We start from the raw sequence: 15,128 nt of genomic DNA on the forward strand, positions 1-15,128 counted from the left end.
AGTGTGACAGCCTGATCCTGTACTGAGGTAGGGGCTTATATCCTCATACTGAGCCTGCAGGAGGGTCCTCAGCAGTGTGACAGCCTGATCCTGTACTGAGGTAGGGGCTTATATCCTCATACTGTGCTTGCGGGAGGGTCCTCAGCAGTGTGACAGCCTGATCCTGTACTGTGGTAGGGGCTTATATCATCATACTGTGCCTGCAGGAGGGTCCTCAGCAGTGTGACAACCTGATCCTGTACTGAGGTAGGGGCTTATATCATCATACTGAGCGCTGTGCCTGCAGGAGGTGCTCAGCAGTATGACAGCCTGATCCTGTACTGTGGTAGGGGCTTATATAATCATACTGTGCCTGCAGGAGGGTCCTCAGCAGTATGGCAGCCTGATCCTGTACTGAGGTAGGGGCTTATATCATCATACTGAGCGCTGTCCCTGCAGGAGGTGCTCAGCAGTGTGACAGCCTGATCCTGTACTGAGGTAGGGGCTTATATCATCATACTGAGCGCTGTGCCTGCAGGAGGTGCTCAGCAGTATGACAGCCTGATCCTGTACTGAGGTAGGGGCTTATATCCTCATACTGAGCGCTGCAGGAGGGTACTCAGCAGTGTGACAGCCTGATCCTGTACTGAGGTAGGGGCTTATATCATCATACTGAGCCTGCAGGAGGGTCCTGTACTGAGGTAGGGGCTTATATCCTCATACTGAGCCTGCAGGAGGGTCCTTAGCAGTGTGACAGCCTGATCCTGTACTGAGGTAGGGGCTTATATCATCATACTGAGCGCTGTGCCTGCAGGAGGTGCTCAGCAGTGTGACAGCCTGATCCTGTACTGAGGTAGGGGCTTATATCCTCATACTGAGCGCTGTGCCTGCAGGAGGTGCTCAGCAGTGTGACAGCCTGATCCTGTACTGAGGTAGGGGCTTATATCCTCATACTGAGCCTGCAGGAGGGTCCTCAGCAGTGTGACAGCCTGATCCTGTACTGAGGTAGGGGCTTATATCCTCATACTGTGCTTGCGGGAGGGTCCTCAGCAGTGTGACAGCCTGATCCTGTACTGAGGTAGGGGCTTATATCCTCATACTGAGCGCTGTGCCTGCAGGAGGGTCCTCAGCAGTGTGACAGCCCTGCAGGAGGTGCTCAGCAGTGTGACAGCCTGATCCTGTACTGAGGTAGGGGCTTATATCCTCATACTGTGCTTGCAGGAGGTGCTCAGCAGTGTGACAGCCTGATCCTGTACTGAGGTAGGGGCTTATATAATCATACTGTGCCTGCAGGAGGTGCTCAGCAGTGTGACAGCCTGATCCTGTACTGAGGTAGGGGCTTATATCCTCATACTGAGCGCTGTGCCTGCAGGAGGGTCCTCAGCAGTGTGACAGCCTGATCCTGTACTGAGGTAGGGGCTTATATAATCATACTGTGCCTGCAGGAGGTGCTCAGCAGTGTGACAGCCTGATCCTGTACTGAGGTAGGGGCTTATATCCTCATACTGAGCGCTGTGCCTGCAGGAGGTGCTCAGCAGTGTGACAGCCTGATCCTGTACTGAGGTAGGGGCTTATATCCTCATACTGTGCTTGCGGGAGGCTCTGTGACTTCAGCTGGATTCCTGGAGCAGAGGAGTTTAGTCGACGTGCAGAGAAATGTGATGTCTGTACATGCAAATCGCGGAAAGGTCACTGTTCTATGTGATCTGTATATAAGAGCCGGGGACACTGGGAGGAGCCGCCGTTTAATCACTGTAATAAAAAAAGTGAGAGAAAAAATCCACTCAAATTTCAATTTAAAGCTGCAAGTTTTCCCTGCGTGTGCGTGGCATCCATCAGCCGGACTGTAGGGGATGCACAGAAACCACAGGCAGTGATGATCATCCATCTAACACTATATTACTGATAGTTATTACCCTCCTGGTAAATCGTCAGTGCGACCTGTGGGTCCCCTGGTGTGTGCGGAGGTGACAGACGTGGTGAGTATTGGAGCCGTGTTTAGCTCGTTGCCCGGTTATAGAGACATGACCTCGTATGAGCAGCCGCTCTTCTCCCGGTACAGTATGTGGATTCTGTGTATAATGAGGTTTTTCTCTCCAGGCCCAGATAACTCGTCCGCTCTGTATCATCAACCACCTCCTGTCTATGAGCCGCAGACGTTTGTACCCTCCCCGACTGTGGCCCCTCCGCCACCAGGACCAGGCTTTGGACCTGTCAGCAGTGAGCAGATGCCCATGTATAGCACGTATACCCCTGCTCCAATGGAACCGGTACCGGCTCAGCATGCAGAATTTCCTAGTCAGGAGCAGTGGAGCCCGGATCCAGGTGGGTTGGTGTGGTAGTGCAGGTAGGTAGCACTACAGCCCTCTGCTCAGTGGGCACGGCACTTTCTCCTTGTATTGCCGTTACCTGTAGGTGACAATGTGACACCAGTGTGTGATAGGGACTCTGTCTGCTCTGCTGCTTATACACTAGATGTCACTCATGACAGGGATTTTTATGCAGGGCCCCAACAGCCCTCTTGACTTATGTAAGGTGAGTCCTAATTAACCCTTTCATGATTGAACATAAAAACTAAGACATAAGTCAATCTCTTAGTGTATGTAAAGATCTTCTCACGTTTAATATCTCAAAATGCATAATATCACAGACAGAAGAGTCATCAGAGAGGCGTGAATAGTATACTGCAAAGCTATTGGTCATCAGCACATTCTGGGGAAAACAATTAATTAATTGTGCTCAGTTCTCAGAGACCTTGTACACAGATATTGTTTATACTAAGAAGATAAGTGGCTCCAGAATCCTAATATCATGCAGCATCGAGGACAGACTGGCTTCTCATTACATGTCACAGGGTATTAGCTGACAGGCAGCAAACAGGTTACATAAAATGAAGTTTGAATCGTGACATTAACTTGACAATGGTCAGGGAACATGGCCGCTGTATCTAAGATGGGGTCCGAAACCAGTGCGACCTCCTTAACACTCATATCTATTCTTTATATCTGCCTAAAGCATTACAGAGACCCCCAACAAACTCCCCCACAAAAACCACCTTCCATGACACTGGATTTGACTTCTATGGTGAAATGGCAAAGATGGTAAATATTCCTGTTATTATTAAGGTCATGCCACATATTTCTCTATAGATTATTATTAACCATTGTCGTCCTCTCAGGCTCCGGGTCAGAGGTCCAGAACCGTGTCCCAGTCGTCGTCTCATATGGTGAGCTCTTATGTGTATGATTGGGGGAGTCGCCATCTGCTTGGCTCGTCACTAATGATCTCCCCTTCTGTGCAGCGACGGACGCGGACCACCTCCGAATCCTCCACCCACTCAGTGGCATCTACACGGAGAAGCTCCATCGGCGTTCAGCCATCGCCTCCTCCCATCCCCGAGATAAAGAAACCTGAGCCCAAGAAGGAATCAAAGGCCAATACCTCATCCCAAGGGGTAAGGGATGTCCTGCGCTGCCTGGGGCGCATGCGGGGAGGACGGGCACATCAGGGAATGACCTCTCCTGCCAGGGACCGTACGGGACTGATAGTGTAGCAGACACCGATACAGATAGATGGCAGCTCCACAGCCTCAAGTGTTTGATGCAATGTTATTGATCCTTGTGTATTGTACATTGTAACAGAAGCTCAGCTTTGTAGTCCTTACGTCTGTCTCTCTTGAAACCATTTTGTAGAGCGGTAGAAGTTGGTTTGGCTGGCTGATGAGGAAAGGAAAGAACGAAGCTCACTTGCCAGATGACAGGAATAAATCTGTAAGGATGCTGAGGAGCCGTGTCTTCCTGCTCATGTACAATGCATCACCCGCTGCTTCTTGTCACACATTCCCTGTTACACTGTCACGCACCCTCTGCTTCTGTGTAGTCCTTCTTTTTGCGCTGCAGCTTTCGAGGCCTCCTATTATTTTACTCTCTCTTTGAGGGGTTTACTATTCTAAGCCACACTGCCGACCTCCCCGTAGGATAGATCACCAAAATGCTATGAATGGAGGCTCCATAGGAAGCCGAACACCTCTGCATCATCTCGTATGGATGATCTGTCCCTGGAAAACCTCTTTAACTCTCGCTTGCCTGGCCTGAGCTGCCTTTGTGTTTTTACGCTTTACATTTTTCTGGTCACTTGCTAACTTGTATTTTTACCATGTAGATTGTATGGGATGAGACAAAACAGCGCTGGATCAACCTGGATGAGCCGGAGGGTGAGGAGGTAAGTGTCCAGCTGCTGCCGCCTCTCTGCCGCACACAGCTAGAGGTTTGGAGAAATATATATATTTATTTTATAGAGCAAGCCGCTTCCGCCTCCCCCCTCTGCCATGCCCATGAGACCCCAGGCCATCCCTCCAGGACCAGGGGCAACAGCTGCTCCCCCCAATCCTTCAGTCAACATGTTCTCCATAAAAGCAGGTATGAGTGGCCCCCTCTATCTCCCCCTATACTTCTGTTATGGTTCCTGGCATCAAACAGGAAGAAGTGACATAGAATAATAAGTAACGGGACATTTCCTTACATTGTGGACATGTGATACCTACAGAGATAATCATTATTGGGGGGTGTAACCGGGACCCCCAGAGTGCTGGAGCATCATGGGATGTCTCGGTGGAATCATTTTTAAATGGTTTAACTTTGGTTGTTGCTGGGGTTGTTCTGTAATGGTCGGGGGAGTGTGGGCAGCCTCCTGTGGTGTGTGTGTGTGCAGCCTCCTGTGGCGGGGGGGCCTGTGTGTGTGTGTGCAGCCTCCTGTGGCGGGGGGCCTGTGTGTGTGTGTGTGTGGGCAGCCTCCTGTGGCGGGGGGGCCTGTGTGTGTGTGGGCAGCCTCCTGTGGCGGGGGTGTGTGTGTGTGTGTGTGGGCAGCCTCCTGTGGCGGGGGGCCTGTGTGTGTGTGTGTGGGCAGCCTCCTGTGGCGGGGGGCCTGTGTGTGTGTGTGTGTGTGTGCAGCCTCCTGTGGCGGGGGGGCCTGTGTGTGTGTGTGTGCAGCCTCCTGTGGCGGGGGGGCCTGTGTGTGTGTGTGCAGCCTCCTGTGGCGGGGGTGTGTGTGTGTGTGTGTGGGCAGCCTCCTGTGGCGGGGGGGCCTGTGTGTGTGTGGGCAGCCTCCTGTGGCGGGGGGCCTGTGTGTGTGTGTGTGTGTGTGCAGCCTCCTGTGGCGGGGGGGCCTGTGTGTGTGTGTGTGCAGCCTCCTGTGGCGGGGGGCCTGTGTGTGTGTGTGTGCAGCCTCCTGTGGCGGGGGGGCCTGTGTGTGTGTGTGTGCAGCCTCCTGTGGCGGGGGGCCTGTGTGTGTGTGTGTGTGCGTGTGTGCAGCCTCCTGTGGCGGGGGGCCTGTGTGTGTGTGTGCAGCCTCCTGTGGCGGGGGGCCTGTGTGTGTGTGTGTGTGTGCGTGTGTGCAGCCTCCTGTGGCGGGGGGCCTGTGTGTGTGTGTGTGTGTGTGTGTGTGTGTGTGTGTGGGCAGCCTCCTGTGGCGGGGGGCCTGTGTGTGTGTGTGTGGGCAGCCTCCTGTGGCGGGGGGCCTGTGTGTGTGTGTGTGGGCAGCCTCCTGTGGCGGGGGGCCTGTGTGTGTGTGTGTGGGCAGCCTCCTGTGGCGGGGGGGCCTGTGTGTGTGTGGGCAGCCTCCTGTGGCGGGGGGGCCTGTGTGTGTGTGTGTGTGGGCAGCCTCCTGTGGCGGGGGGGCCTGTGTGTGTGTGTGTGTGTGTGGGCAGCCTCCTGTGGCGGGGGGGCCTGTGTGTGTGTGTGTGTGTGGGCAGCCTCCTGTGGCGGGGGGCCTGTGTGTGTGTGTGTGTGTGGGCAGCCTCCTGTGGTGTGTGTGGGCAGCCTCCTGTGGCGGGGGGCCAGTGCGTGTGTGTGGGCAGCCTCCTGTGGCGGGTGCGGAGTGTGGGCAGCCTCCTGGGGCAGGTGTGTGTGTGTGGGCAGCCTCCTGTGGCGGGGGGCCAGTGCGTGTGTGTGGGCAGCCTCCTGTGGCGGGGGGCCAGTGCGTGTGTGTGGGCAGCCTCCTGGGGCGGGGGGCCAGTGCGTGTGTGTGGGCAGCCTCCTGGGGCGGGGGGCCAGTGCGTGTGTGTGGGCAGCCTCCTGGGGCGGGGGGCCAGTGCGTGTGTGTGGGCAGCCTCCTGGGGCGGGGGGCCAGTGCCTGTGTGTGGGCAGCCTCCTGGGGCGGGTGCATGTGTGTGTGGGCAGCCTCCTGGGGCGGGGGGCCAGTGCGTGTGTGTGTGGGCAGCCTCCTGGGGCAGGTGTGTGTGTGTGGGCAGCCTCCTGGGGCGGGGGGCCAGTGCGTGTGTGTGTGGGCAGCCTCCTGGGGCAGGTGTGTGTGTGTGGGCAGCCTCCTGGGGCGGGGGTGCGTGTGTGTGGGCAGCCTCCTGGGGCGGGGGTGCATGTGTGTGGGCAGCCTCCTGGGGCAGGTGTGTGTGTGTGGGCAGCCTCCTGGGGCAGGTGTGTGTGTGTGTGGGCAGCCTCCTGGGGCAGGTGTGTGTGTGTGTGGGCAGCCTCCTGGGGCAGGTGTGTGTGTGTGGGCAGCCTCCTGTGGCGGGGGGCCAGTGCGTGTGTGTGGGCAGCCTCCTGGGGCGGGGGGCCAGTGCGTGTGTGTGGGCAGCCTCCTGGGGCGGGGGGCCAGTGCGTGTGTGTGGGCAGCCTCCTGGGGCGGGGGGCCAGTGCGTGTGTGTGGGCAGCCTCCTGGGGCGGGTGCATGTGTGTGGGCAGCCTCCTGGGGCGGGTGCGTGTGTGTGGGCAGCCTCCTGGGGCGGGGGGCCAGTGCGTGTGTGTGGGCAGCCTCCTGGGGCGGGGGGCCAGTGCGTGTGTGTGGGCAGCCTCCTGGGGCGGGGGTGTGTGTGCGTGGGCAGCCTCCTGGGGCGGGGGTGTGTGTGTGTGGGCAGCCTCCTGTGGCGGGGGGCCAGTGTGTGTGTGGGCAGCCTCCTGGGGCGTGGGGCCTGTGTGTGTGTGGGCAGCCTCCTGGGGCGTGGGGCCTGTGTGTGTGTGGGCAGCCTCCTGGGGCGTGGGGCCTGTGTGTGTGTGGGCAGCCTCCTGTGGCGGGGGTGCGTGTGTGTGTGCAGCCTCCTGTGGCGGGGGGCCTGTGTGTGTGTGTGTGTGCGTGTGTGCAGCCTCCTGTGGCGGGGGGCCTGTGTGTGTGTGTGTGTGTGTGTGTGTGTGTGTGTGTGTGTGTGTGTGCGTGTGGGCAGCCTCCTGGGGCGTGGGGCCTGTGTGTGTGTGGGCAGCCTCCTGTGGCGGGGGGCCTGTGTGTGTGTGGGCAGCCTCCTGGGGCGGGGGGCCTGTGTGTGTGTGGGCAGCCTCCTGTGGCGGGGGTGCGTGTGTGGGCAGCCTCCTGGGGCGGGGGTGCGTGTGTGTGGGCAGCCTCCTGGGGCGGGGGTGCGTGTGTGTGGGCAGCCTCCTGTGGCGGGGGTGCGTGTGTGTGGGCAGCCTCCTGTGGCGGGGGTGCGTGTGTGTGGGCAGCCTCCTGGGGCGGGGGTGCGTGTGTGTGGGCAGCCTCCTGGGGCGGGCGCATTTCTGCCTTGCTGTCCAGGTGCACTCACATTTCCTTCCTCTATGTTCCTCCAGGCGGGGCTCGTGCCCGTTACGTGGATGTCTTAAACCCAGGAGGTAACAAACCTACAAGCTCGGTGCCTCCTCCTGCGGATCTCTTTGCTCCCTTGGCCCCCATGCCTATTCCTACGAATCTCTTTGTTCCCAATGCAGGTAAGTGATCACCTATCTGTGATACTGGGGCCCCGGACCCTCCGGAGCACGTGCTCTTTCCAGCTAATGGAGGGATCCACAGAGGGAATGGATGTAAGACAGGAATATTTTGTGTTTTGTCAGTCCCACAAGAGGCGCAGCCCCCTGTAGGATCAGAGGCCGAGGTGATGCCGCCATCGGAGCAGCCTGGGGTGGAGGGCACCCAGCAGGTACTACTATAGCACCTCTGCTTGTAGGATACGGATAAATAAGTAGCGACTGCCTGAAAATGGCAACTCATTACCAATATATCCTTTATTTATAAAGACAAAAACTGGAGTGAGGGAGGCGTTCTCTTTATAACGCGTGCGCACGGCCTCCGTGCCGGACCATGCAGGGATAGTGATAGTGTGGACCCGATATTCACAATCTGTAACCTCTGACCCTACACATTAGGGGAAACGCGGCAGGCAGAGTGAATGTGTAAGATAAACATGGGCGCTCAACCACCAATGTGTATAGGACCTGCTCAGCGTCCGGGCAGCTATGAATAGGGCCAATTCAGTGCTACGCAGGGGTGTAGTAAGGGACGGGGACCCTAAAAAGCACTTGGCTCCCAGCCCCCGTTCATAGACTGACATGCCCGACTTTTATGGCTCCAGTTTTAATCTTTATAAATAAAGGATATATTGGTAATGAGTTGTCATTTTCAGGCAGTCGCCACCCAGATGAATAGATTTGGGGTCCTGCTCCCCTGTCCCTCCGCTTTACACAATCTCTTTCCATTCTTTTGTCTCAGTTTGTGAACTCGGCGCTGGGACCAGATCATCAGGATGACGTCCCTCCCGGAGAGGTGAGATCCCGTGTGATGGGTCCTGGAGTCTGCATCACGGCATATAACATTCATGTCATGTGATGTGCGGGGCATGCAGTGGGGGGGTAGGGGCCTCTGTAGGGGTGCCACCCCTCCCCCATGTAGGGAGCACTGACCCCTGATGGGGCCGGTGGCAGGGGCCTATGTCCTGTGATTTTTGCCATGTTTGAATCTGTGACGCACGATGATTTGCATGAAGTTTTCTCATTTTTGTGTGGATTTTGCTTTTTATTTTTTCTTTGTAGCTTTCTCGGTCTAGTTCTCTGAGCTCCTTATCTCGTGAAGTTAGCCAGCATTTCCAGCAGGTATACAGCAGGCGGCGCTCTTGTGTTGGACTATTGCACCCGCGGTTTTTACACTTTGTACTAATTCCGCTTGCTTTCCTACTGCACCCCTGTCCTAACCCTGTGATGGTGGAGTATAGCGCACACTGGGCGGCACATCTACAGGGCTACATGTCATAGGCCACGCACAGCAGCCTGTATCCACTAGTGAGCCCATTGTAACATCCTGTACTAGCCTCATCTCACTGCCGGCCCGGTCAGGTTCTGTTCATCCACCTCTGAATGCCTTCTACTTACTGACAGCAAGCAGAGTTGCATTACAAAGAAACTGAAGCACAAGTAGCAGAGCTTCTACGCTTGACCCTACAGTGAGGTGCTGGTCCTATAGACGCTCGCCCTGCACTCTCCATGTCACTTCCAGAGCTGCTGCTGATACAATGCGGTGCTCACAGCCTGACACTTGCAGGCCACGGAGGATTCAGCTGTCTGTGTGAATGGAGTATAGGACATGAATAAACACAAATGATGGGGTGTAGTGTGTACGTTGTACACATATAGATATATACCTGAAACCTATATACCACAAATATTAATATATACCAGCAATGAATATACTACAAGCATAAATACGTATCAGCAGGAAGTAACCACATCAATATATATACCAGCAGGACGCGGGCTGCCCACATCAATATATATACCGGCAGTACGTGTGCCGCCCACATCAATATATATACCGGCAGTACGTGTGCCGCCCACATCAATATATATACCGGCAGTACGTGTGCCGCCCACATCAATATATATACCGGCAGTACGTGTGCCGCCCACATCAATATATATACCGGCAGTACGTGTGCCGCCCACATCAATATATATACCGGCAGTACGTGTGCCGCCCACATCAATATATATACCGGCAGTACGTGTGCCGCCCACATCAATATATATACCGGCAGTACGTGTGCCGCCCACATCAATATATATACCGGCAGGACGTGTGCCGCCCACATCAATATATATACCGGCAGGACGCGGGCCGCCCACATCAATATATATACCGGCAGGACGCGGGCCGCCCACATCAATATATATACCGGCAGTACGTGTGCCGCCCACATCAATATATATACCGGCAGGACGCGGGCCGCCCACATCAATATATATACCGGCAGGACGCGGGCCGCCCACATCAATATATATACCGGCAGTACGTGTGCCGCCCACATCAATATATATACCGGCAGGACGCGGGCCGCCCACATCAATATATATACCGGCAGTACGTGTGCCGCCCACATCAATGTATATACCGGCAGTACGTGTGCCGCCCACATCAATGTATATACCGGCAGGACATCAATGTATATATACCGGCAGGACGCGGGCCGCCCACATCAATGTATATATACCGGCAGGACGCGGGCCGCCCACATCAATGTATATACCGGCAGGACATCAATATATATATACCGGCAGGACATCAATATATATATACCGGCAGGACATCGGGGCAGCGCCATGAAGCCCCGGTAGTTGACTCTGCATGCTCTGAGGGGTCCTGACTAATCCTTATGTGCATGCTGTGTAACCTGCCGCATGCTGCGCATCTCCCCCCCCCTTATACAATCTCTGTGCAGTGAGAGGCTCCTCACCACATCTCTGCTGGCAGTCAGTGACTGGTCCTGGCCTATCCCTGATGACACAGCTGCAGATTTGTTGCATTTTGATCGGCACAAAGGATGATATTGTAACGGCTCTTCAGCTGTGTAAGTGTCAGCGTGGTGGTATAAAGCGCATGACATCATCTCATGACATCATTTTGCTTCTTTCAGGCTCCTGGCGGCAGCGGGGCCCCTCCTCCACCGGCTGCAGTTCCTTTCTATAACCCTGCAAGTTTTGCACAAGTAAGTGACCCCCCGTCCGCCCCCCAATGCCTTATAGAGGGGCATCTACCGCTCCAGAGCTGCTCTCTCTCTTTCTCTCTCCCTCTCGTGTCCTGTCCCCGTGGTGCATTACGTGTATGTGACCGCTCTCTCTCGTGTCCTGTCCCCGTGGTGCATTACATGTATGTGACCGCTCTCTCTCGTGTCCTGTCCCCGTGGTGCATTACGTATATGTGACTCTCTCTCTCCCTCTGTCCTGTCCCCGTGGTGCATTACGTGTATGTGACTGCTCTTTCTCGTGTCCTGTCCCCGTGGTGCATTACATGTATTTGACCGCTCTCTCTCGTGTCCTGTCCCCGTGGTGCATTACGTGTATGTGACTGCTCTTTCTCGTGTCCTGTCCCCGTGGTGCATTACGTGTATGTGACCGCTCTCTCTCGTGTCCTGTCCCCGTGGTGCATTACGTGTATGTGACCGCTCTCTCTCGTGTCCTGTCCCCGTGGTGCATTACGTGTATGTGACCGCTCTCTCTCGTGTCCTGTCCCCGTGGTGCATTACGTGTATGTGACTGCTCTCTCTCGTGTCCTGTCCCCGTGGGGGAATTACGCGTATGTGACCGCTCTCTCTCGTGTCCTGTCCCCGTGGTGCATTACGTGTATGTGACTGCTCTTTCTCGTGTCCTGTCCCCGTGGTGCATTACATGTATGTGACCGCTCTCTCTCGTGTCCTGTCCCCGTGGTGCATTACATGTATGTGACTGCTCTCTCTCGTGTCCTGTCCCCGTGGTGCATTACGTGTATGTGACCGCTCTCTCTCGTGTCCTGTCCCCGTGGTGCATTACGTGTATGTGACCGCTCTCTCTCGTGTCCTGTCCCCGTGGTGCATTACGTGTATGTGACTGCTCTCTCTCGTGTCCTGTCCCCGTGGGGGAATTACGCGTATGTGACTGCTCTCTCTCGTGTCCTGTCCCCGTGGTGCATTACGGGTATGTGACCGCTCTCTCTCGTGTCCTGTCCCCGTGGTGCATTACGGGTATGTGACCGCTCTCTCTCGTGTCCTGTCCCCGTGGTGCATTACATATATGTGACTCTCTCTCTCGTGTCCTGTCCCCGTGGTGCATTACGTGTATGTGACTGCTCTCTCTCGTGTCCTGTCCCCGTGGTGCATTACGTGTATGTGACCGCTCTCTCTCGTGTCCTGTCCCCGTGGTGCATTACGTGTATGTGACCGCTCTCTCTCGTGTCCTGTCCCCGTGGTGCATTACGTGTATGTGACCGCTCTCTCTCGTGTCCTGTCCCCGTGGTGCATTACGTGTATGTGACTCTCTCTCGTGTCCTGTCCCCGTGGTGCATTACGTGTATGTGACCGCTCTCTCTCGTGTCCTGTCCCCGTGGTGCATTACGTGTATGTGACTGCTCTCTCTCGTGTCCTGTCCCCGTGGTGCATTACGTGTATGTGACCGCTCTCTCTCGTGTCCTGTCCTCGTGGTGCATTACATGTATGTGACCGCTCTCTCTCGTGTCCTGTCCCCGTGGTGCATTACGTGTATGTGACCGCTCTCTCTCGTGTCCTGTCCCCGTGGTGCATTACGTGTATGTGACCGCTCTCTCTCGTGTCCTGTCCCCGTGGTGCATTACGGGTATGTGACCGCTCTCTCTCGTGTCCTGTCCCCGTGGTGCATTACGTGTATGTGACTGCTCTCTCTCGTGTCCTGTCCCCGTGGTGCATTACGTGTATGTGACCGCTCTCTCTCGTGTCCTGTCCTCGTGGTGCATTACGTGTATGTGACCGCTCTCTCTCGTGTCCTGTCCCCGTGGTGCATTACGTGTATGTGACCGCTCTCTCTCGTGTCCTGTCCCCGTGGTTCATTATGTGTATGTGACCGCTCTCTCTCGTGTCCTGTCCCCGTGGTTCATTATGTGTATGTGACCGCTCTCTCTCGTGTCCTGTCCCCGTGGTGCATTACGTGTATGTGACCGCTCTCTCTCGTGTCCTGTCCCCGTGGTGCATTACGTGTATGTGACTCTCTCTCTCGTGACCTGTCCCCGTGGTGCATTACGTGTATGTGACTCTCTCTCTCGTGACCTGTCCCCGTGGTGCATTACGTGTATGTGACCGCTCTCTCTCGTGTCCTGTCCCCGTGGTGCATTACGTGTATGTGACTCTCTCTCTCGTGACCTGTCCCCGTGGTGCATTACGTGTATGTGACTCTCTCTCTCGTGACCTGTCCCCGTGGTGCATTACATGTATGTGACTCTCTCTCGTGTCCTGTTTTCGTGGTGCATTACGTGTATGTGACTCTCTCTCGTGTCCTGTCCCCGTGGTGCATTACGTGTATGTGACCGCTCTCTCTCGTGTCCTGTCCCCGTGGTGTATTACGTGTATGTGACTGCTCTCTCTCGTGTCCTGTCCCCGTGGTGCATTACGTGTATGTGACCGCTCTCTCTCGTGTCCTGTCCTCGTGGTGCATTACGTGTATGTGACTCTCTCTCTCGTGTCCTGTCCCCGTGGTGCATTACGTGTATGTGACTCTCTCTCTCGTGTCCTGTCCCTGTGGTGCATTACGTGTATGTGACCGCTCTCTCTCGTGTCCTGTCCCCGTGGTGCATTACATGTATGTGACTCTCTCTCTCGTGACCTGTCCCCGTGGTGCATTACATATATGTGACTCTCTCTCTCGTGTCCTGTTTTCGTGGTGCATTACGTGTATGTGACTCTCTCTCGTGTCCTGTCCCCGTGGTGCATTACGTGTATGTGACCGCTCTCTCTCGTGTCCTGTCCCCGTGGTGCATTACGTGTATGTGACCGCTCTCTCTCGTGTCCTGTCCCCGTGGTGCATTACGTGTATGTGACTCTCTCTCTCGTGACCTGTCCCCGTGGTGCATTACGTGTATGTGACCGCTCTCTCTCGTGTCCTGTCCTCGTGGTGCATTACGTGTATGTGACCGCTCTCTCTCGTGTCCTGTCCCCGTGGTGCATTACGTGTATGTGACCGCTCTCTCTCGTGTCCTGTCCCCGTGGTGCATTACGTGTATGTGACCGCTCTCTCTCGTGTCCTGTCCCCGTGGTGCATTACGTGTATGTGACTCTCTCTCTCGTGACCTGTCCCCGTGGTGCATTACGTGTATGTGACTGCTCTCTCTCGTGTCCTGTCCCCGTGGTGCATTACGTGTATGTGACCGCTCTCTCGTGTCCTGTCCCCGTGGTGCATTACGTGTATGTGACCGCTCTCTCTCGTGTCCTGTCCCCGTGGTGCATTACGTGTATGTGACCGCTCTCTCTCGTGTCCTGTCCCCGTGGTGCATTACTTGTATGTGACTGCTCTCTCTAGTGTCCTGTCCCCGTGGTGCATTACGTGTATGTGACCGCTCTCTCTCGTGTCCTGTCCCCGTGGTGCATTACGTGTATGTGACTCTCTCTCTCGTGACCTGTCCCCGTGGTGCATTACGTGTATGTGACCGCTCTCTCTCGTGTCCTGTCCCCGTGGTGTGACTCTCTCCCTCTCTCCACAGCCTCCGGCCTCTTCTGTCTCGGCGCGGTCTGGACGTCTTGGGCAGCGGAAGTATCCATCTCTGAAATAGTCTGAAAACCTCCGGAACATTTCATGATCTCTGAGAGCCTGGACTGATGTGCTGGGTGCTGCCGTGCAGAGAGGGGGCTGCGGGTGCCCCTCCCCCACCACTGGAACGTTCTAGAACAAATTTCCGGAGAGTGCAGACTTTGCTCTTTGTGGCCTTCTCCTTTTTGTTCTGTTTGTACGCTGCGCGGGCCGAGTGTGGGTGTGGCCGTGGTGGCGGGCCCCGTGGCAGATGTGGACCTGTGGCTGCACCCCCCCCCCCCCCCCCCTGAAGATAATATATTAAGATGAACTGTGACTAATTAAAAGCAGAAGATTTTATCCCGTAGTGTGTGTAGGTGGCCGCCGCTGTATAGTCTGTATGATAGGTCCTGGTGGGCCGGGGGTCTGCTCTATACAGAGACTCTCATTTACTTCTGATAAGTGATTATTTTTTGTGCAATATAATAATTCTCTGCTTACTGCTGATTAAACCAGAAATAGATTAAGAAAAGCTCGGGCCCCGTCTGCAGATTGGGGTCTCCCCACCCTCCCCCTCCTCTACCTGTGGCCTAAGAGACTGAGAACACCCACAGCAAAACATCAAGACCGAGCAGATTCAATCGCTTTTAAATGTTTTTTAAAATTATTTAAATAAAAAAAAATTCACAGAAGCTTAGATTTCACCAAAGTGGAGAGTGTGATGTGTGTGTGAGTGCAGCTCTGCAGTATAATACAGGATAAGTAACTTATGTACACAGTGACTGCACCAGCAGCAGAATAGTGAGTGCAGCTCTGGGGTATAATACAAGATGTAACTCAGGATCAGTAATGTCATGTATGTACACAGTGACTGCACCAGCAGCAGAATAGTGAGTGCAGCTC

The 15,128-nt window shown here is 55.4% G+C and overlaps 1 protein-coding gene across 3 annotated transcripts in view; it reads left to right on the plus strand.

Moving 5' to 3' along the window:
* SEC16A (SEC16 homolog A, endoplasmic reticulum export factor) overlaps positions 1-14,917 on the plus strand; it is a 32,309-nt gene extending 17,392 nt beyond the window's left edge. For 2 of the 3 annotated variants that reach the window (XM_072125839.1, XM_072125838.1), the window contains exons 20-32: positions 2,080-2,304; positions 2,995-3,080; positions 3,158-3,205; positions 3,281-3,433; positions 3,672-3,749; positions 4,141-4,200; positions 4,277-4,397; positions 7,527-7,664; positions 7,788-7,873; positions 8,443-8,496; positions 8,763-8,822; positions 10,637-10,708; positions 14,200-14,917. In XM_072125839.1, coding sequence (XP_071981940.1) covers positions 2,080-2,304; positions 2,995-3,080; positions 3,158-3,205; positions 3,281-3,433; positions 3,672-3,749; positions 4,141-4,200; positions 4,277-4,397; positions 7,527-7,664; positions 7,788-7,873; positions 8,443-8,496; positions 8,763-8,822; positions 10,637-10,708; positions 14,200-14,268 — 1,250 coding nt within the window. In that variant the 3' untranslated portion in view covers positions 14,269-14,917. The remainder of the gene's footprint in view (positions 1-2,079; positions 2,305-2,994; positions 3,081-3,157; positions 3,206-3,280; positions 3,434-3,671; positions 3,750-4,140; positions 4,201-4,276; positions 4,398-7,526; positions 7,665-7,787; positions 7,874-8,442; positions 8,497-8,762; positions 8,823-10,636; positions 10,709-14,199) is intronic. The other variant, XM_072125841.1, reaches the window with a different exon arrangement.
* Positions 14,918-15,128: the final 211 nt, after the last annotated feature.

The sequence above is a fragment of the Engystomops pustulosus genome, chromosome 9, assembly GCF_040894005.1.
Source record: "Engystomops pustulosus chromosome 9, aEngPut4.maternal, whole genome shotgun sequence".
Classification (NCBI taxonomy): Eukaryota; Metazoa; Chordata; class Amphibia; order Anura; family Leptodactylidae; genus Engystomops; species Engystomops pustulosus.